Source organism: Notamacropus eugenii, chromosome 1, assembly GCF_028372415.1.
Source record: "Notamacropus eugenii isolate mMacEug1 chromosome 1, mMacEug1.pri_v2, whole genome shotgun sequence".
In the NCBI taxonomy this organism is placed as follows: Eukaryota; Metazoa; Chordata; class Mammalia; order Diprotodontia; family Macropodidae; genus Notamacropus; species Notamacropus eugenii.
This window is the reverse complement of record NC_092872.1, coordinates 443,656,453-443,676,572: the sequence shown is the minus strand read 5'-3', so window position 1 is coordinate 443,676,572 and position 20,120 is coordinate 443,656,453. Positions and strand designations below refer to the sequence as shown.

Genomic DNA, 20,120 nt, shown 5'->3' with positions numbered 1-20,120 from the left:
ACCTACCCTTCCAGGGTTGTTGTGAGGCTATGAAATAATGAAACGAAATAATATTTGTAAAGCACTTTACAAACTTAAAGACATTATGTAAATGAGAGCTATTAATAATAATGATGATAAATCACAACTGATCTTTCCTGCCCTTCAGTTTCAAACAGTACTTGACACCTTTCCCGTTCTTCCTCTATTTTGTTCCACAATATGGTCTACTTCATGGCACTACACATCCATTTCCTGTCATGACAAAATGGCAGGGATCACATCATCATTCTCTGTGAACCAAAATCACCTCCAGCACCTAACAGTGACTGGCACCTAACAGCTACTTATGCAAACTGTTAAAGTGCCTTCAGTGCCTTCAGAAACTTGCATTTCCTACCCTCTACCCCAGGGTCTGCTTATGGCCTATAATTTCATTTTCCACATCTAGAAAGAACATGATGCCATGGACGGAGACATGGCCTCGGAGCCAGGAAGATCTGAGTCCAAATTCCACATGTGACTCATCCGGATGGTGTGACCTTGGGCAGGTAATCTAACTTCTCAGTGCTAGGGGCCAAGGTTCAGTGCACGAGAGCCTGCCCTAACATGCAAAAGACGTTCTTAGCTAGAGGGCTAGACAAAGGTAGACAGCAGGCAGAACTGGGCCCCCGGACACAGTGTGCCCACTGCTACTCTGCACAATTAAGGCTGCGAATTACAGAGACAGAAGCATCCTTACTCAGGAGGTTTCCTATGCCAAGAAGTCACTATTTCTATTCAATTCAACAAACACGTCCTAAGCACATACTACGTGCTTAACTGGGGCAGCTAGGTGACGCAATAGAGAGAACACTGGGCCTGAAGTCAGGAAAACCTGAGTTCAAATTCAGCCTAAGACACTTATCAGCTATGTGACCCTGGACAGGTCACTTAACCATGCTTGCCTCAGTTTCTTCATCTGTAAAATGAGCTGGAGAGGGAAATGGCGACCACCCCAGTATCTCTGCCAAGAAAACTCTAAATGGAGTCATAAAGAGTCCGACATAAATAACTGAAATGACGAATGATAACAAAAAAGAAAGAACACTACCCCAGGGGCTGGGAAAAAACACAGTTTAAGCTTAATCTTTGGTTACAGAATGAACACAAAAATACACCTGTATACACTACTTTGTACTTTTCAAAGGATCTTCCCAAATACTGTCTCATCTTATCCTCATAACATCCTTAGGAAACAATAGGAGCAGGGATCACTATTCCCATTTTATAGACAGGGAAAGTGAAGCAGAGAGGAATGAAATGACAGTGCCCCACACAGTCAGACCGTGGCTGAGCTGGGACAGGAATCCAAGTTCCCTTCCGGGACTGCAAGGTGCCTGTTGTGCTACCTTGGGGTGATAGCCCTGGTTCAGAGTACTTGCCCCTGGGGCTGGATAGCTGCTTGGAACAGAAAAGGGGAGAAGAGGAGGAAAGCTCAGAACACGAATGTGAGAAAGGAGATTCTTTTTGTGGCAGGGGTGGGACCACAAAGTCACCAAGGACATTGAGCAAGTCACTTAACTTTCTTCTCTGAAAGGAACTTTCAACTGAAATTTTGCTTCTGTGAACAGGACTGTAAGGGACCACAGAGACCCTCTAGTATAATCCCTACATTTTATGGGTGAGGAATCTAAGGTCCAGAGAAGAAAAGTGATGTCCCAGTTCACACAAGTAGGCAAGTGGCAGGAAAAGACAAGAATCCAGGTTTGGGGGAATTGAGTCCTCTTTCCAGTATGGTACAGGCTGTGCTAGGCCCCCAGGGCCTTTCTGGACTGGTCCAGGCTCAGGCACATGGCTGGGCTTCAAAAAAAGAGGGAAGTGGACCACTTGAAGTCCTCTCCAAAAGCAGGTCAGCCTTCAAGGCTACCTTTCCCCAAGCATGCCTGGGAGTCAGAGGAAGGAGCAGCCCCTGAGGCAAGTTCCTGGCACCCTGGATCGATGGCTTCCCTCCTCTTTCTCCTCCACCTCTCAGCAGCCAGTACTCAATTTCTTCTCTGTCCCCACTGGCAACACGGTTAGTTTATTTCTGAGTGGCTTCACTTCTCTGAAAGGTTTGTAGTGAAAGGTTCTTGGCTGAAGACGCCATTCGAAGCTGCCAAGTGCTTTCATGTTTAGCAGGCCTGTTTCAGCAGCAGGATGGATTGAAGGTAAAACAGAAGGCCGGCAGATGTCAGAGCCAGAGAGGGGAGGACCTCAGTCCTCACTCAACACAACTTTGCCAGGCCAAGGGGCTGAGAGAGACTGGAAGGGAAAGAGGGAGGAGAGGGAAATTAAATCTATAGAGACAGAAGTCTAGAACTGGATCTTTAAGAGTAGAGAGTTAACCCCTTCCTCTAGAGAAGTAAAGACAACCTCTCCACTGTGAAAGAAGCCAAATACTATAGAAGAAAATACCTGGAAAAGCAACACTGCTTGGTGCAAAGAGTATAGGCTAGAGTGTGAAGACCTGAGTTGGAGTCCCAGATTGTTCCACTAACTTGCCATGGGATCTTAAAAAAGTCAGACCCCTTCTCTGGTCAAAATTTGCTCCTCTGTAAAATGGACACAATAATCCCTGTACTGCCCTACCTCAGGGCTACTATGAAGAAAATAAATTTTTTAAAATTACAAAGTACTACTGAAATTCAAACTATTAAATGAACTAATATTAGCCTCACACAGATTTGGAAAGGGGTTTGCAATACCCCACAAAGAATCACAGCCCTTTGATGGCATTATTGCTGGCCTCTGCCTCATCAGCAAAAACTCAAACTCAATGTTTTCCATGATGAATGGAGGAAATGAAACCATAAACAAAGGTATGCTTCAAAAGATTCATGATTTTACCCTTATGGGTATTCCCCACAACCAAGAGAATTCAAAATTCCTCCATGATTTAGTAGTTGTCTTCCTGAGTTGTTTTGGCCAAAAAATTAATTATCCAGTAGCCAATCCGGTGGTAGTGGTGGTGGGCCTCTCCACGTGGAGAGACTGGTCTTACAACAGGCAATTACAGATGATCGCAGACTGAGGGCTGGAAGGGACTTCAGAAATCATCACCTTGTAGAAGAGGAAATTGGCTTAAAGAGTCAGAAACAGTAGGTACATAGGACCTCTATTCATAATAAAAGAATACAACATATATTTATTAGACACTTGCTGTGTGCAAAAAACATACTGCTAAATAGAGCTACCAGGGCTTGTGCTAAACTACACATGATCTTTCAGGTCCCTTTCAGGTCATTCCATGGTTTATGTTCTATGTTTAAAAGTCCATTCCAGATCTATGTTCTACGTCCTGACATTTTGGGTTCTAAAGTTCCTTCAGCAATATTTTAACATTATTTCTATATTTTTAAAATATGACATTCAACAGACAACAAAGCAACACAGAGAGCTGGCCTCTGAGCCAGTAAGACCTGGGTTCAAGTTCTGCCTTTGCCTTTGGGCAAGTCCTTTAACTTCCCAAAAAAAGAAGCAACTAAGACTCTAAGTTGGAGAAAGGGCAGATTTAGTCATGCAAGAGTTTTCTTTACCAATTAAAACATGGGTTCAGTACCCGATGAGCTTCTTGGAGCATTTGTGGGTCTCTTGCCTTTGCTGCTACTGCTGTGGGCAAGAGGCTAATACAGCACTTGATAAATAAGGAAGGTCTGACAGTCACCAGGCCAAGTCGTTTGGCCACTCTGAGGCTCAATTCCTCACCTATCATCTAGGATGGCTATGAGGAAAGTGCACCATAAGGCACAAAGCACTGCAAAAATTTAATGCAATTATGTCTCCTAAAGCCCGGCTTTCTTCAAAACTCTCAGATGGCCCTGAATCTAAATGCCTTCTAGCTAGAAGGCCCAGGAATCATAGGGAGGAGCAATGAATTTGGAGTCAGCAGCTCTGCTACTTACTACCTATATGACCTTGATAATGTCACTTAATGTTTAAGAGTCTCAGTTTCCTCAGAAGTAAAATAGGAGGGTAGCACTAGATAACCCTTTAAGGACCCTCCAAGATCAAAAGTTCAACAATCCTTCTCTCCCATACATTCTAGCCTTCACTTTAGTTCTGGCTCTGCTCCTTGGGCAGGTCACTTTCCCCCTACAGGCCTCAGTTTCCTCATCCATAAAATGGGAACAATGTTTGTACTACTGACTTCACTAGGATGATGTGAAGACAGCACTTTGCCACACATAAAGTATTTTATAATGAGACCTATAATTATTGCCCCCTTGCTTGTCTCACATGGCATTTATGGCAGCTGTTGTGTACAGTTTGCAATTACCTGTTTCTCTATTAGTTTAATTGTATCTTCAGCCACTGTATCCTTGGATTTCTTCAGTTTATTCATTGCATTTGTCCGTACTTTCCTCAGGGCATCCTTAGCCTTGTTTGTGTTCTGTTTTGCAAGCTTGACCAGCATTTCTCTGTGCTCCCTGGTAACTCTGATCAACAAGAAAGAGGATGAGGGGGCATTAAGAAAAACCAGCCAGACATTTTTTTCCTATTGTAGGGACTGTTGAAAAGAGAAAAATAAGAGCAAGAAAGTTTGATCATGCCTATATAGAGAAACACTGGGCACAACATACAGCTCACCAAAGCAGCCCATGGGCAATATGTTTTATCGGTCAATTTTACATCCTCTACATTTTTCTCGGGCTACCTGAAAGCGGTGCATGGACTGCATGTTTTGTAGGCTTGGTGTAAAGTCTTAAGAGCTACATGACTTTCTCTGAGCCTCAGTTTCAAGGAGAGCTTGGATGGTCATTACTCATATGACAGAAGAGGTTTTTGACTGGGTATGGGTGACCTTTAAGAGTACTATGGTTCTATGGTTCTATGATTCATCTTTAACACAGGGACAAGAATATTTGCACTCTCACACAGAAATATTGGGCAGATCCAATAAGAAAGGGGACATAAGGCATTATATGCAATACAACAGGTGTTTATTAAGCACTGACTTATATGTATAGGGCCCCCTGCCTGTTAGTGAGGATACAAAGATGCAAGGGTACAGTTCCTGATCTTAAAAAGCTAAAAGGGGGGAAAACTGACATCTATACCAATAGTTGTAATATGATTTAGAATAAGGTAATAGTAGTTCAGCAGGGCTAGAGAAGAGGGGGGAAGTAGTGGAAGTCTGGGTTCAAGTCCTGCCCAAGACACACACTGGCTGTGTCACCATCTGCTTTGGTGCACGGAGTTTTCTCCCTGGAAGTTCCCTACTCCACTCCAGGCCAACAGCAGTGCTTATCTATTTACAGGGCTGCTTCACAGCTTCTATCTGACTTGCTTCACAATCACCTTCTGTGATGAGTAAGTACAAAAACTATTACTCCCAAACTGAAACTCCCAAAATCACACAACCTAATCAGGGGTAGAGTTGGACTCCTGACTAGATTAGAGTCTACATTCCCTGATTCCCAGAACACCTGATTCTTATCATTAAATAGTACTTTACCATGCATTCTTATAGTCTGCAAACTTTCTGGATTTAAGATGGATGATTTTTCAAGATTCCCTGAGAGTTATCCTGTCTCGTTGCTCCTATTATTCCACTCTTACTCTCCCTCCTCAAAGTTTAAAGGAATTTAAGGAGCAATGGAAGAGGGAGCATTCTGAAAAGCAAACAGTGAACCACAACAGAACACCGTGTCAGAACATTCGATACCCCATCATGAGAAAGGGAAGAGGGCTTTGTGCATAAATCATGTACATTTGGGCACCTAAATTGTGCTAAGAGTATTCTTTAGGATTCTAGGCAGAATGTACTTTCAAAGTCAAACATATGAAGCCTAGAGCTGAAGTGGTCAGTAGTTTAGGAATTTGGATTGGTTCTTGTTGTCCTCATGATTTTCAATCGAATTAATGGAAATCACAATGATATTTTTCTTTTGGGTTCTATTTTTTGGCATAGCAAAGAAACAGGGAAGGAACATGGAAACTGAAACTTGATCCACCAAAAAAACCCTCCAAAACTAATCACATCGTGATGCCAGGAAAAACATTATGAATAATCTGTGTCAGTGGGAAGCCGCTTAAACTTTTAAACACAGACCACTGAGATATAGCAAAGAGTCTTGGCTTTGGAATTAGAAGGTTTGGCTCTACCAGTCAGTAGTTATGTGACTTTGGGGAAGTTATTTAATCCCTGGGAAAAACACTACTTGCCCTGAGTACCTCACAGGGTGTTTGTAAGACTCTGAGATAAAACTTGTGAATATAATTCCAATTCTGTAAGGTGCCAAAAAGCTGGTATTATCTCCTCCTCCTCCTCCTCCTCCTCCTCACCATCATCACAACTCCATAATCAGAAGTAATGAAAATACTCCTGGAAGTAGGACATACATAACTTAAATTTTTACTAGGGCATCAGTCAATGGTCTCTAATCTATATGATCACGATTGACTGTTAACCTAGTCTTATCAATCACAGAGCCCCATAGAGGGAGTAAAATGGTAAAAATAGTGAAGGTTGTAGGACTGATGATAACCTTTTTCCTGTATTTCACAATTTTGTTGCAAGATGGCCCTAAGTATCAAAATTTCTCTTGCCAGGGGAGAAATTATCATTATAAACTGCTGGGCTCAGTGCCCTTAGACACTAGAGACACATCTGTCTCTCACAGCATTTCAAGAACCTCATCCACCCAATCCAACAAGTATTGATAAAGCTGATAAACTATAGAAAATGAACAGTCTGAAAATGGTTAGAATAGATGTAAATTACTTTGGGAAGATGCTTATAGCAGATAATTCTTTTTTTATACATACTTATTGTATAGAAGGTATTTTACCAATCATATTTATTGTAACTTATTTTCTGTTGCAATATAGTTCAGGAAAGAACTTGGTATAATGAAAGAGAAATTGATCTTGGAATTAAAAAACTTGGGTTCAAAGTTCCTGGATATTTGAATATTTACTAGTTGTGTGTCCCTGAACTTTTCTGAACTTCAGTTTCTCATCTATAAAATGGATATAATAATGACCTACAATAAAGGGTTATTGTGAGAAAAGTGCTTTGTAAAGAACCATGGAAATCTGTACTACCATGTGAACTAGACAGTTTTTGAAGAAACCATCATTCCTGATAAGAAAATGGAGTTTTTCTAGGCATCCTCAGTTTTGAAGCACAAAAAGTATCATCAGGGTGTTCAGGGAACTAAAAATTTACATAAAATACTGGTGTGGTCCAACAGAACAGAGTGCTGCAACTGAAATTAGGAAGACCAAAGTTCAAATGTTGCTTCAGACACTAGCTGTGTAACCCTCAGCAAGCCACTGAACCTTTAGGGACCTCAATTTCTTCAACTATAAAATGAAGGAGTTGGATTCAATGGTCTCTTAGGTCCTCTCCACCTCTCAGTCTATGGTCCTATGATCCTAGGAACTGAGAGGCAGAAAAGTATAGTAGGAAGAGCACCGAATTTGGGATCAGAGGGACCTGAGCTCAAGTCCCAGCTCAGCTACAGACTACATAAAGTTCATTTAACTTCTCTGGGCCTCAGTTTTTTCTCTTTACATAAGGGAGCTCTGGCCTAGAAAATTTCTAAGGTTAATTCTAGCTCTAAAACCCGTGATTCTATCATCACAAATCCTCTCCCCATGCTGGCTATTTTCCTCTGGAAGTGCCCCAGTTTGTCAATGTCCCTTCTTTAACGCTGTGCCTAGATAACAAGAGTCTGGGTACGCTCTGCCCAGGGCAGGTGTGGGGTGGTGTAACAGGGCTACTATCTCTCTCATTCCAAAGGACTCCACAGACCTAGTGCAGAAGGGCTCCAGAGACGGCACAGGGTCCACCCTCCAGCTGGGCCTTGTGCCAGCTGATGAATACAGCAGCCCCTTCCGTCAAGGTCAGAGATCCCCCATGACACAATGCAAAGATTTTAACCACTCAGCAGGTCTGGCCCTGGCCACAGGGTGAGGCATTGTTTAGACAAACTTTGCTGGTTAGGTCTTCCTGATATATATCCAAGACAGACACCTTCCTGGACTCCTTGAACATATCCCCTGGAACAATGTGCAAAGGGCACGCCCCACTCCCAACACGTGGCAGACAAGAGTCCCCACGGTAAGATAAGTGCTTCCTATTATTTACACATCAGTAGGACAAATGTACATAGAGCTATCTAGCAGGTGATAAAGGAGAAGGCAACAAACACAGATGTAATGACTGCAAAAGATTGCTGTTAGGTAAAACATTTGATTTTAAATGGTTTTCTGATTACACGTATGGGAAATGATTTTAAGGAGTTTTCAATTCAATTCAATTAACATCTACCAAGCATCCACTAGGTGCCCAAACTTGGTATCATACCATTACCTGGCACAATGCTTTACATAGAGCAGACATTAATGCGTATATTGAATTAAATTAGTCATCACAGAATTGTGCCAGGTATTGGGGATATAATACCTAAATACTACATGGTTCTAGGAGAGTATTCTTTCCACCAAGACAAGAAAGCAACCCCCTATGGAACTTACTACGTAGTCTCTGAGAAATGCTATGGAAAAAACCTGCGTTATCCTACAGTCAACCTGGGAACGAATCTTTACAACCTTGATAATTGGTCTTCAGACAACAGACGTACCTAGGCCCCTCATCAGACCCATACTTGAGACCCTTTTCAGCTTGGTGGGGCCTACCCCTGTTTGCCTAACACTGACGGCAGGATCTGTAAGGATCCAGTGTTTCCTCTGTGTGATGAGGTACTGGAGCACAACACTGATGGAGGACACAATTTCAATGAAGTTAAAACTAATATACATTAGGTGTTGACTTTGTGTTTATATTTCTTATCTTTCCCATCACAACATTCAGTACAAAACAGGCACTTAATAAATATTTGTTCAAATAAATTAAACTGCAAAGTTGTGTCAGGTGCTAAGATAAAAATTCAGTCCAATTTTACAAACATTTACTAAGTATCTACTACATTCAAGGCAAGGCACTAGATAGGGGAGATACATCTCTGCCCTCTCCGTCCTGGTTCTCTATTAATAAGACAGAAGCCAGTCAATTAAGGAACTATGATGCAAGGAAGAAAGTAAGCAGTTCCAAGTAGCCTTCAAGGCAAACTGCTACAATAAATTGAAGAAGGGAGAGATCCCTTTCAGCTGGGTACAAGGGACAGGAAAGTCTTCCTCTTTGGTGATTCCTTCCAGAACCTTCAAAAGCCCAGGATCACATTTTGGTGTAATGATAAAAATACGTCATTTGTGCAAGGCTTACAGCTTACCAAACACTCTCCTCACAACACCTCTATGAAGCAGCACGATAAGAATTATTATGATGTTTTTACAGAGAAGGAAACTGAGTACTGGAAAAGGACTTCCCAAGATCATATCACTAAGTGCCAGGACTGGAGATTTTCAAACCAAGATCTCCTGAGCCCCAACTCAGTGATCAAGATGATGCATGTGCTTTGAAAAATATGCAGCACTCTCCAAATGCTTTGTTTCTGAGAACAAAGAGGATTCTGTTTTTCTTACTGACTTGTATTAAGTCCCAGAGAAGCACTATCTACATATCTAATAGATCTTCAATCAGTTCCTGGGACTTTTTATTTACAGTTCTCCAATCCTTGACCTCAGTACCTTTCCATCCCTGGGAGGGGCCTTAAAACCAGTTTAGTCCCTTTATTTTACAGATAAAGAAACTGAGGCCCAAGAAGATTCCATGACTTGTCCAAGGTCAAATGTTCTAGCATCCTAACCTGGTGCTGGTATTTTTTTTTTGATTCCTATAGCGCCACCATGATGGTAAGAGTCTATAAACCAAGGTATCTTAATCTAGAGTACAGTGACCCTTTAACTTTCTAGAGGTCCCTGACCTTAGATGGGAAAAAAAGTTATATTTTTATTTTCACTAACCTGTAACTGAAATTTAGCATTTCCTTCGATTATGAATGTACACAATAAACATTATTCTGAGAAAGGGGGTCTATAGGTTTCCCAGACTGCCAAAGGGATCCATGATACAAAAACGGTTAACAGCCCCAGCTATAATAAATCAATATTTAAGTAATCTTGGTGTTTTCCAGATTTCTACGACCTTTGTTCCAAAGTTTTTTATAAAGTGAAGATCCTTTTGTAAATGAACCATCATCCCTTAAGATCTGAAAATGCCAGGATACCTTCCCTTCTCTAAAGTCCCCTACTTGCTGAGGCAGGAATTCATAGCAATAAGTCAACTAGTATTTATTAAGTCCTATTGTGTTCTAGGTTGTGCTAAGAAAAAAGGCAAAAGACGGTACCTGTTCTCAAGGAGCTCAGTCTAATGAAGCAGAACACCAATATATCCACCTTTTTTTTCATGAAACTGAAACCTTTCCTTGCCAAACTCTTTGAAAATTCCACTTTAAGATTCTCAAACTGCCTCATCTGTAAAATAAGAGAACTGGACCAGATGATCTCTCTTCTAAGGACCTTTCCGACTCCAAGTTCAACAATTTTATTAGGCTACTACCTACAGGATAAAATATAAACTTCTAGCTCTGGCATTCTGAGCCCTCCTCAATTTGATGCTAGTCTAGCTTACTTCACTTATTTCACCCTTTTTCATGCCTTCTAAATTCCTGCCAAATTGCACTATTCATAGTGGCCCAACCTCATCCTGCTATCCCCTGTACCTGCATCCTCTAACAAATGCGCCCCCCTCATCTCTACCTGTTGGAATACTTCTCTTCCTTCAAGGCCCAACTCAAGTAATTCATGAAATTCTCCCCCTACATCACAAAATACCTGTGAGCAAGGTGCTGACAAACTTAAAAGACATACTGAAATGATCCTATGAATTAAATGAGAACTGGTATACTTTCAACTTTCTAGGCCCAGGATCTGGCGAAAGAAATGATACAAGTGGATTCCAGAGAAGAAGAACATCCTGCTGTGCCAGGGAAAGGGATTTTCCAGTGCTTCATCTCTAATCTTCTAAGGGGAAGGGGGAAATACAGGAGTGTGAATCTAGCCATCTTCCTGATGGGATTCTGTGAAAAGAACTCCTCCCCAGGGATGGGAAGAGCAGGCCAGCAAATCTGCCATGAGCATACTCACCAGCTTTATTGTTTTCAGGCAGGGGCAGCCTGGGGACTTGGGGCTCTGAGGGCTTGAAGGAAATGTTTTTGTTTGCGCAGTGTGGCCTGATTTCCTATGCCTCTTGGTTTGAGGTCACAGAGCTCATGCATCCCCATCTGTCTGACAAATACCAGTGCCATATCATATTTAAGTAATTGGGCCTTTTGCTGGTAACCTTTGCATCCCTAAACAATGACAGGTTAGAATGGAAGATTTGATCTAACTCTTAGACCTTAAAAGTCATGAAGTCTAATCCCCTCATTTGACAAATGAGGAAACTGAGGCTGAGAGGGGAAGCAACCTGGCCAAGGTCATGCAACTACTAAGTGGCAAAATCAAAATTTCAACAGATCTTTGACTCAAAATCCAGGATTCTTTCCATTATACTAAAAACATGAAATGAGTTAGGTGGGACGCCAGAGGTCAACAACTTTTATCTCAACCTGGGGTTGTATCCACAACAAGTGGTCACCTGCCCTGTGCTTGAAGACCCTCCAGTGATATAGGACTTACTACCTCCTGAAGAAGCTGTTTCTACTTCTGGACCAGAAGTTCTATCAAATTTCACCGAAACCCACCTCCTTATAACTTCTTCCCCACTGGTCCTGGCTTTGCCTTCCTGGTCCAAGAAAATGAAGTCTTGAAAAGTTCTCGGACATTTGAAGATGATAACAAAATCCTCCCCCAAGTTTTCTCTTCTCTAGGCTAAACACTTGCAGTTCCTTCAATAAATCTTTGTGTGGAATTATCTACAGTCTCCTCCTCCAACCTAGCCAACGTCTGGACAGGCTCTGGCTTCTCAACGTCCCTCCTACAATGTGGCACCCAGAACTGAACACTGTACTACAGCTATGGTCTGATCAAGGTTATTGCATCCAACTCTGCTACAAGAGAACTGTGCTGCGACAATGCTGTGACCCCATCAATGATACTGGAAAATTCTGAGCCTGTGTAGATGTGTAATTAGTCACTGTTGTCCCTGTCCCTCTTCCAATCTGAGTGCAGCAGGAGGGGTGTCTGCTCAGAGGGGTTAGACATGTTAACGATGCTATCTAACCTGGAAGATTGATGGCAACTTTCTTCGCATTTTAAATCAGTCTATTAGGTGATGGAAGAAGGTATCAGAGAGAAGAGGACAGAAGTGGCCTCTTATTTATGCAACGTTTTGCATAGGTGTTGGTGACAACTTTCCAGTTTCTGTTGAAAACTCAATTCCTTTAGAAGTGTGTCTGCAAAGCTGATTGCTTCTCTTTGTGTCTTTCAATCAGCAGGCAGGTGCCTAAACACTGGGTCTCCTATCTTGGGAGTGTGCTGCAATTATATACACAAGGCAAACCATGGAAACATGTGGGCCTCTCTAGAGCTTAAACGCATGACGCTTCTCTTGAAAATCATGGTTCTCTTTAGGATGTGGCAAGGCCAAATAAAATGAAGCAAGCGTCCTGCAGATTGATGGAGGCCCACCACATACTTGCTTTAAAAAAGCACTATGTGTGGAAAATCATCCGACAGAATGAATTATTCAGAAATGAGTAGCAATGGCTGGTATCTGTGCTGTAATGAAAGAAGTAGCAAACTCCACTATAAACAGCTGCAGTTGCTCAAAGGAAATTTGTGGACTCTCGATCCAAAATGAGGTCTTTGAGTCATTCTTAACTGATTTTTCTCTTTAAAGAATGCCAAAGTTCCATGCATGCGTGTGTGTATGTGTGTATAAGAGAGGATATTACCAATATTTCCTGGAATGTGTAATTCAGACATACTATCCCTCTAGCACAATCAACCACAAGACAGCTATAGGAGCCGGCATATAAATGGGGGAGGGTAGCATTTAGGGCTCATCAGATTATAGGAAAACAGCTTTGGAAAGGTAGAATTCAGGCTCTAGTACTTCAGTCAAGATGATAGGATTTAGAACGGGAAGGGATTTCAGAACATATCTAGTCCAACCACCTCTAGGGAAATTGAGGCTCAGAAATGGAAAGGGATTCTCCCAAGGTCCCAGAGGGGCAAAAACAGAAGTAGAATTTGAAGCCATTTCTTTTAACTCAAATTCACTGGGTTTTTGTTTTTTTTTCCATTATACCATATGAAACTTTATGGTCAGCAGCCTACCAAATGGGGACAGAAAAGTCCTAGACAGGAGAATCTGGGTGGGATTGTCTTGATCATCAGACCCTTCCTTCAAAGAAGCAGAAGGCACATACTAACTTCCAAACGCATGGGAGAAATGACAGCAATTATCTCAGTTGCTCCCAAGATACCAGGACTGAAAGAGTCCTGAGTAGAAAGGTGACAGAGGTGATTTTCTAAAATAATTGGACTGACAGGACCAAGAACAGGACCAAGGACTAATCTTTTCTTGTCAAACACACAAACAAAGGCGTTAATGAAAATAGGATTAATTCTTTTTGTTTGGGATTTACCTACCAGAAATTCCTTATTTCCTTAAAGTTCATATTCAAGCAACAAACTGTACGTTCATTAAAAATCATACTACTCTTCAGTAGTATGAGCTGAATAAACGAAAAAACATTTATTAGGCACTTATGTGACAGGCACTATGCTAAGCTTTGGGGATACAAATTCAAAAAGAGACAGTCCCTAACCTCAAGGACGTCAGCTAGGCAGACACAGAACTAGACAGAGTCAGGAAAATCAGAATTCAAATACAGCCTCAGACACTAAGTTTGTGACCCGAGGCAAGTCACGTAATTTGTCTGCCTCAGTTTCCCCAAATGTAAAATGGGGATGATAAGAATAGCACCTACCTCACAAGATGTTGTGAGGATCAGATATTTTTTTAAGTGCAGAGCACAGTGCCTGGCACAGAGTCAGTGCTTAATAAATGCCTGTTCCCTTCAAGTAGTTTATAATAGAATTGGAGAGAACACCCCAAATAGGGGAGTGGTGGCTGGGGAAGGGAGAAATGGATAGGCAGGTGAATGGCTTGAGAGGAGAGACGGCTGCGATGTGAAGGTTGAAACACAGTCTGGGATATCTGAGGCCAGAGGAAGTATGCCAATTCAAAGGTAATTAGAGAGGTGATGGCTCAGCTCTATCTACCCCCAACAAATGGGAGAAGGAAAACAGACCTAGGACAAATGAGGGCATGAGGAGTCATTTTAATTCTCAGCATCAGTCTTTTAATCTGTAAAACAGAAACAATGGTGTTTGTACTATCTACATTGCAAGTTTACTATGAGGTAAGCACTTGTAAACTTTAAATCGTTATACAAATGAGTTATTAAAGATAGAGCTGTAGAACATATTTTTGGATATTTCAAAGCCGTCTCATTTGTGTGGGCACTCCCTTAAGTGCTTAAGTGGTACAGATCACAACCTACCGAAGCCACCTCATTCTGGGTAACATTTGTGAGTTTTTATAGTTTTTCTAGAGAGGATCTACGCAATACACTAAAGGCCTGCCTCTGGTTCACAAATTCTAAGAGAGCACACAGGTTGTACATTTTACTATCCCTCAGTGTGAATCAGGACTGCTCCACCTCCTTTCCTATTTCACACACACACACACACACACACACACACACACACACACACACACACACACACACAACCAGGCCAACTCTCTGGTAACAAGCCTCTTTGCTCACAGGACAGTCCTTGAGTGGCAGAAGATGACAGACATATAAAACTGACCAGAGTTTGTGCTCCCAAAGGCAAAGGAACTGAGATTCCAAGGTTATACCTGAACCAAAATAAGGCAACAGAGGAAAACCCCTGTGGAGAGTATGTGTATATGAAAAATTTATCATAAATATGATGATCTGTTCTACAGTTCTACATTTAATAACTCATTTGTATAGTGATTTAAAATTTATAAAAATTTTATAAGTGTGTTGACACAATTAATTCAAAGCTACCATTAAATGAATTCAAAGTAATAGAGGATTTTCCTATAATATCAATATCATGTTTATATAGTTTCTACCTTCTTAGGAATTCAAAGCATTTAATATATCATTTCTATTACCCCCCAAATTATTCTTCTAGGTCGCCATGTATATCAGTTTTACAGATGAGGTAACTGACACAAAGGACACTGACGTTTTATCCACAGTTACCAAGTGAGTTAGGGGAAATGTCAGAGTAAGAACCTAGGTCACCTTACCCCTATATCAGTTTTCTTAATCACGCAATCTTGCCTTTCAGAAATCAGTTTCTAGCTGGAAAACTCTCCAAAATACAATTCAGTAATGTCCTCATGACCCTCACCTACTCTGTTAAAATGAGAAAGAAAGTCCATAAAATGGAGTTTACAGAAGTAGAAAGGTATGTTCTCTCACTTTTCTCAAGGATTATTCCCATAGCCTACTCTAATGTTAACGTAACAAATTCCTACACCTTTGTAAATGGTAGTTGAACTCCCCAGTTCTTCAATCTGGTTACACAGTTCACACTCAAAGGAATGAAGAACTCTTCTGGTATTGTAGAATTCCATAATGTGCAAGTTAAACTTTTGATATAAAAATATCCTTAGGAATGGGACTCAGCATGGAAGGGTGGATCCATTACAACAATGTAACAAACTCATTCATAACAAATTCATTGTGTCAGCTAGAGTTGCAAGAGAATATCACAGCTTAGAGCACAAATATTGAAGCTAGAACAGCTCTAAAATAAAATAGCAGAAAAGTGGCCACAATATATTAAGTATTACTAGCCATCACCACAACAGTCAACTTCATCTCTCACCCACAACCACCCTCCACAAAACAAACAAACTCTGGACTCCTCTCCTGGGACACCAGGCTCTGATTGGTGAGATCTTCCCTTATCTTGCCCAGAACCAGCCCTCTCCAATCTTTCCTGGCTATTGACACATCATACCACAGCACATATAGCCACACTGTTTGCCCCCCCAAGTCCCCCACTCCCTGCATCTCCCTCTTCCCCACTACCTCACCCCCTCCAATTCACCTTCTGGGTCAACTTCCCCCATTATAATTCAACTCATTGAGGGTAAGGACTGTCTTACTTGGTCATATCTGCGTCCATAGAATTTAAGACAATGTTTGGCACACAGTAAGTACTTAATAAATGTTCTATCAGATGGTACAACAAAAAAAAAATGAGTATTAATGCTATAAGAGATCTTGTAAGGCCATATAGTCTAACCAAGGTTGGGGAACCTGTGGCCTCAAGGCCACATATAGCCTTCCAGGTCCTCAAGTGCAGCCCTCTGACTGAATCCAAACTTCACAGAACAAAGCCCCTTAATAAAAGGATTAGTTCTGTAAAACTTGGACTCAATTAAAAGGTCACACCCAAGGACCTAGAAGGCCATAGGTTCACCATCCTTGCTCTAACCTGTCATTTTCAGAATAGGAAAAATGAAGGGCAGGGAGGCAAATGACTGGACCAGGATTGTCCGGCCAGCTAGTTAATGGCAAAGTTTCTTCTCCTTCCTCCTAATTGAGGGCTCACCCCAGGGCAATGTGTTACTAACCATGGCAATAATATTAATATGAGAGTACTCAGGCATCTGTTTAGAAGCTAAAATGGAGGGGAGGGGGCAGAGGAAAGGAACCTGATTAGGTGATTTGGTGCAAAATGAAAGAATTCTGAAATCTTATGTTAATCTGATAAAGTCTAGAAACAATGTTGTAACCAGCTTTGCAACACTGCCATCTATTATGATCATTTTAAAAAATAGATGGAATGACAGATACATAGATGGAAATAAGCTCCAACCACAAGGATTTGAAAGTGAAAAAAAATCCATCAATAAGTTTCTGTCTAATCCATAATGGACAAAGGCTAATGGCTAGGTGATATGGTCATCAATTTGGACACAGGTCAAAAAAAAAGCAAACAATGTGAGTACTACTTGCTGAGGCTTTCCCACTTCCAAGAAACTGCTTATTCTGGTCCCTCTAGCTGAAATGCCCTGCCCAATTCCACCACCTAAAATTCTCAAAAGTCCTATCTCACCTGCTACCCCTTTTATCAAACTTTCCCTTGGACACAATCCTTCTTTTCTCTGACAAAGGAGTGCAGCATAAAACTGAAGCCTCTTAAAACTTTTTTTTTAACTGTCTTATGATACTGATCACACTGTATGAAGCAGAAATGGAATAATAATCCATTTGGGAGTAGAAGACCCAGGTTCATGTTCAGGTCTCTGTCCCTTTCTAGCTATGTGATAATGGATTAATTATATAGCTTTGGTTTTGTCTGTAAATGGAGATGACAACTTGCTACTTACTTCAAAGGAAGTAAGGAGGTTGTTGTGAGGAAAATGCTTGAAGGGTTATACATAAATATGGGTTATTATTATTACATTCTGCCTTGTTATTAAATTTATTTGTATATTTGTCTCAACTCCCCAAGTCAAACTATAATCTTTCTGAGGACAGAAATAGTTTTTCTTTATAGTTTCCACAAAGTCTTACATTTAATTCTAAATGTTTCATTGAACTTAACTGGAAATCAGCTCCACTTTTCAGAAGACGTTCCCTCTTTGAAGTATTCCATCAATTAGTTTTGTTTTTTTTTAAACTAACACAAACATTTATTAAGCACTATGGACCATACCATGGACTGTGCCAACTATGGGGATACAAACAGAAAAATGAGGAAGTCCCTGTCCTCTAGAAGCTTATATTTCTACTGGTAGGATATGACATGTTCACAAATAAGTAACTACAAGGATTACATACAAAATAAACACAAAGTGATTGGAGGGAAGGGCTCTAACAACTGGGGGAATCAAGAAATGTCACTTTAAGAAGGTGGTACTTGAATAGCTCCTTGAGGGATCAAGGAGCTCCAAGAGGTCAAGGAGAATATTCCAAGCAAGTAGGATCCTATGAAAAGGCATGGAGGAAAGAGACAGAGAACTGTATATCAAGGAAAGCAAAGAGGCCAGTTGGCACTACTAGAGTATATGAAAGGTGTGAATTAAAATCATCCTAGAAAGATAGGTTATAAAAGGTTTTGAAAGCCAAACAGAAGAGTTTGTATTTTACTCTAGAAGTAATGCAGAACTACTGGAATTTTCTGAGTAGAGAAGCAACGTGGTCAGATCTGCACCTCTGGATTATCAAAAGGGCAGCTGTGGAAGATGGATTGGGGAGGGCAGAAGTTGAGAGGTTGGATGCAAGGGGACCAATTGGGAGACTACTACAATTGTGAGAAGTGATAAAATTTGAAGTGTGGTAGCTATGAGGTGTATGGAGAGAAGGGCTTAAATATACTTATGCATATGAGACATGTTGTGAAATTAGAATTGACAAGACTTAGCAACATATTATTTATGAGGAAAATGTGAGAGTGAAGAGTTGAGTGATAATGCTTAGGCTGAGAACCTGGTGACTAGAAGAAAAAGGATGATTAGGTTTAGGGTGGAGATAATAGCTCAGTTTTGGAAATGAGTTTAGATGTCCTTGGGATATCCATGGAACTGTCCAGCACATAGTTAGCAGTCCAGGGGTGGGATTCTGTGAATTTTGTGAAGTTGGATTCAGTCATAGGGCCACATCTGAGGACCTAGAGGGTCACATGTGGCCTCAAGGTCACAGGTTCCCCAACCCTGTGGCCTAGACTATTCCTTTGACCTTATCTCAATCTCATCTCATATCAATGTATTTGTGTATTTGACACTGACATTAGAAACTAGAGAGCAAGGCCTGTGTACTATTCAATCCAACTCACCTAGTGCCTTTAACATACTAACCACTGGATAAAGATTTATTGAATTCACAGGAACCTGGACTCTGAGCAAGTCACCTGACATCTCTAGACTTGTTTCTTCATGCATAAAGTGATATATAAAGCGATAGTTTCTAAAATATATTTTCTGATTTATATTGTATGTTCTAAAATCTCTTCACCTCTGACATTTTTTTCCTCAGATCCCTTCCATCTCTGACAGCCCATTGATGATAAAACCACAATGGGACAGTCCATCTATCTCTATATGCCCAGGGTCTAGAATAAGACATAATAATAAACATTTGCTGAGTTCAGCTGAACTATATGAATTTCACCTGAGAGTCACTTAACTTACTTGGGAATTGGCACCCGAATTACTGTCCCATCGACTTCTGGGTTCAAATTCATTCCACTTTCTCTTATGGCCTTGATAGCTGCAGCTGTACACTGCAAACCAGATCAAACGGTAAGCAGAATTAGTAAATAATTATTGCCAGATGCAGCTGCTCTGTCGACAGTTGGAGATCCATCGCGGCTGAACATGGAAACATTTAGTCCTGTTCCCCGTAAGATCAGGAAGTTACACTGGTGCAGACTGCTTTGATCAGGCTGAATAGCAAACTGTGTCCACTCTTGGTACCAGGGTACTGGAAGAGAAAAAAAAAGTAACGAGAAGAAAAAAAAAATCTCTGCTGCTTTGAAAAGATTTCAATGGTTTGAGGCAATGCAGATCAAAACCACAATAAATCCTCCAGGGATGGGGCTGGATTGTGCAAAGATTGGTGTAAAGACAGATGAAAGATTTTGTCTGTTAAAAATTCCAGTTGACTAGAAATCTCCCAGTGAGATTGTGAAAGATTAAATCAACTTAACTCCTTAGGTGCTAGATTGTGTTCACACCAAACATACTCATTCTTTTTCTTGAGTGATGAAATGCCTGCTTGTGTGTTCACAAGCACAGTGAGAAAGTCTGTAGTTAAGGATTCAAGGTACTCTGTCTTTGAGCCCAGGGGTTGATCCAGTCTCAAAGGGCTCCTGGAGGATGACTTAAACACAGTCATATCCTACTAAGTGTCACAGAGTTACAACTTGGGAATTGAAAGGTATCTCAGAGATCATCTAGTTCTGGGATTCTTAACCTATTTTCTGTTATGGATCCCTTTAGCAGTCTGGTGAAGTCTAAGGACCCATTCTCAGAATAGTGTTTTTAGATGCATAAAATAAAATAGGTAAGATTACAAAGAAAACCAACTATACTGAAAGGCAGTTATCACAATAGCATCCCTAACAAGTGGTTATCCAGGCTCCATAAATATGGAGAATCCATTACCCATTACCCCCCAGCCCATTTTGGTTAAGAATAGCTC

At 41.0% G+C, this 20,120-nt stretch overlaps 1 protein-coding gene across 7 annotated transcripts in view; it reads right to left on the bottom strand.

Annotated features, from left to right (window-relative positions):
* The window catches only part of MRRF (mitochondrial ribosome recycling factor), a 65,175-nt gene that overhangs the window by 5,453 nt on the left and 39,602 nt on the right, over nt 1-20,120 (bottom strand). For all 7 annotated transcript variants that reach the window (XM_072631822.1, XM_072631824.1, XM_072631825.1 and 4 more), the window contains 2 exons: nt 19,109-19,200; nt 4,277-4,436 (listed from right to left, as the gene is read on the bottom strand). In XM_072631822.1, the coding sequence (XP_072487923.1) occupies nt 4,277-4,436; nt 19,109-19,200 (252 nt within the window). The remainder of the gene's footprint in view (nt 1-4,276; nt 4,437-19,108; nt 19,201-20,120) is intronic.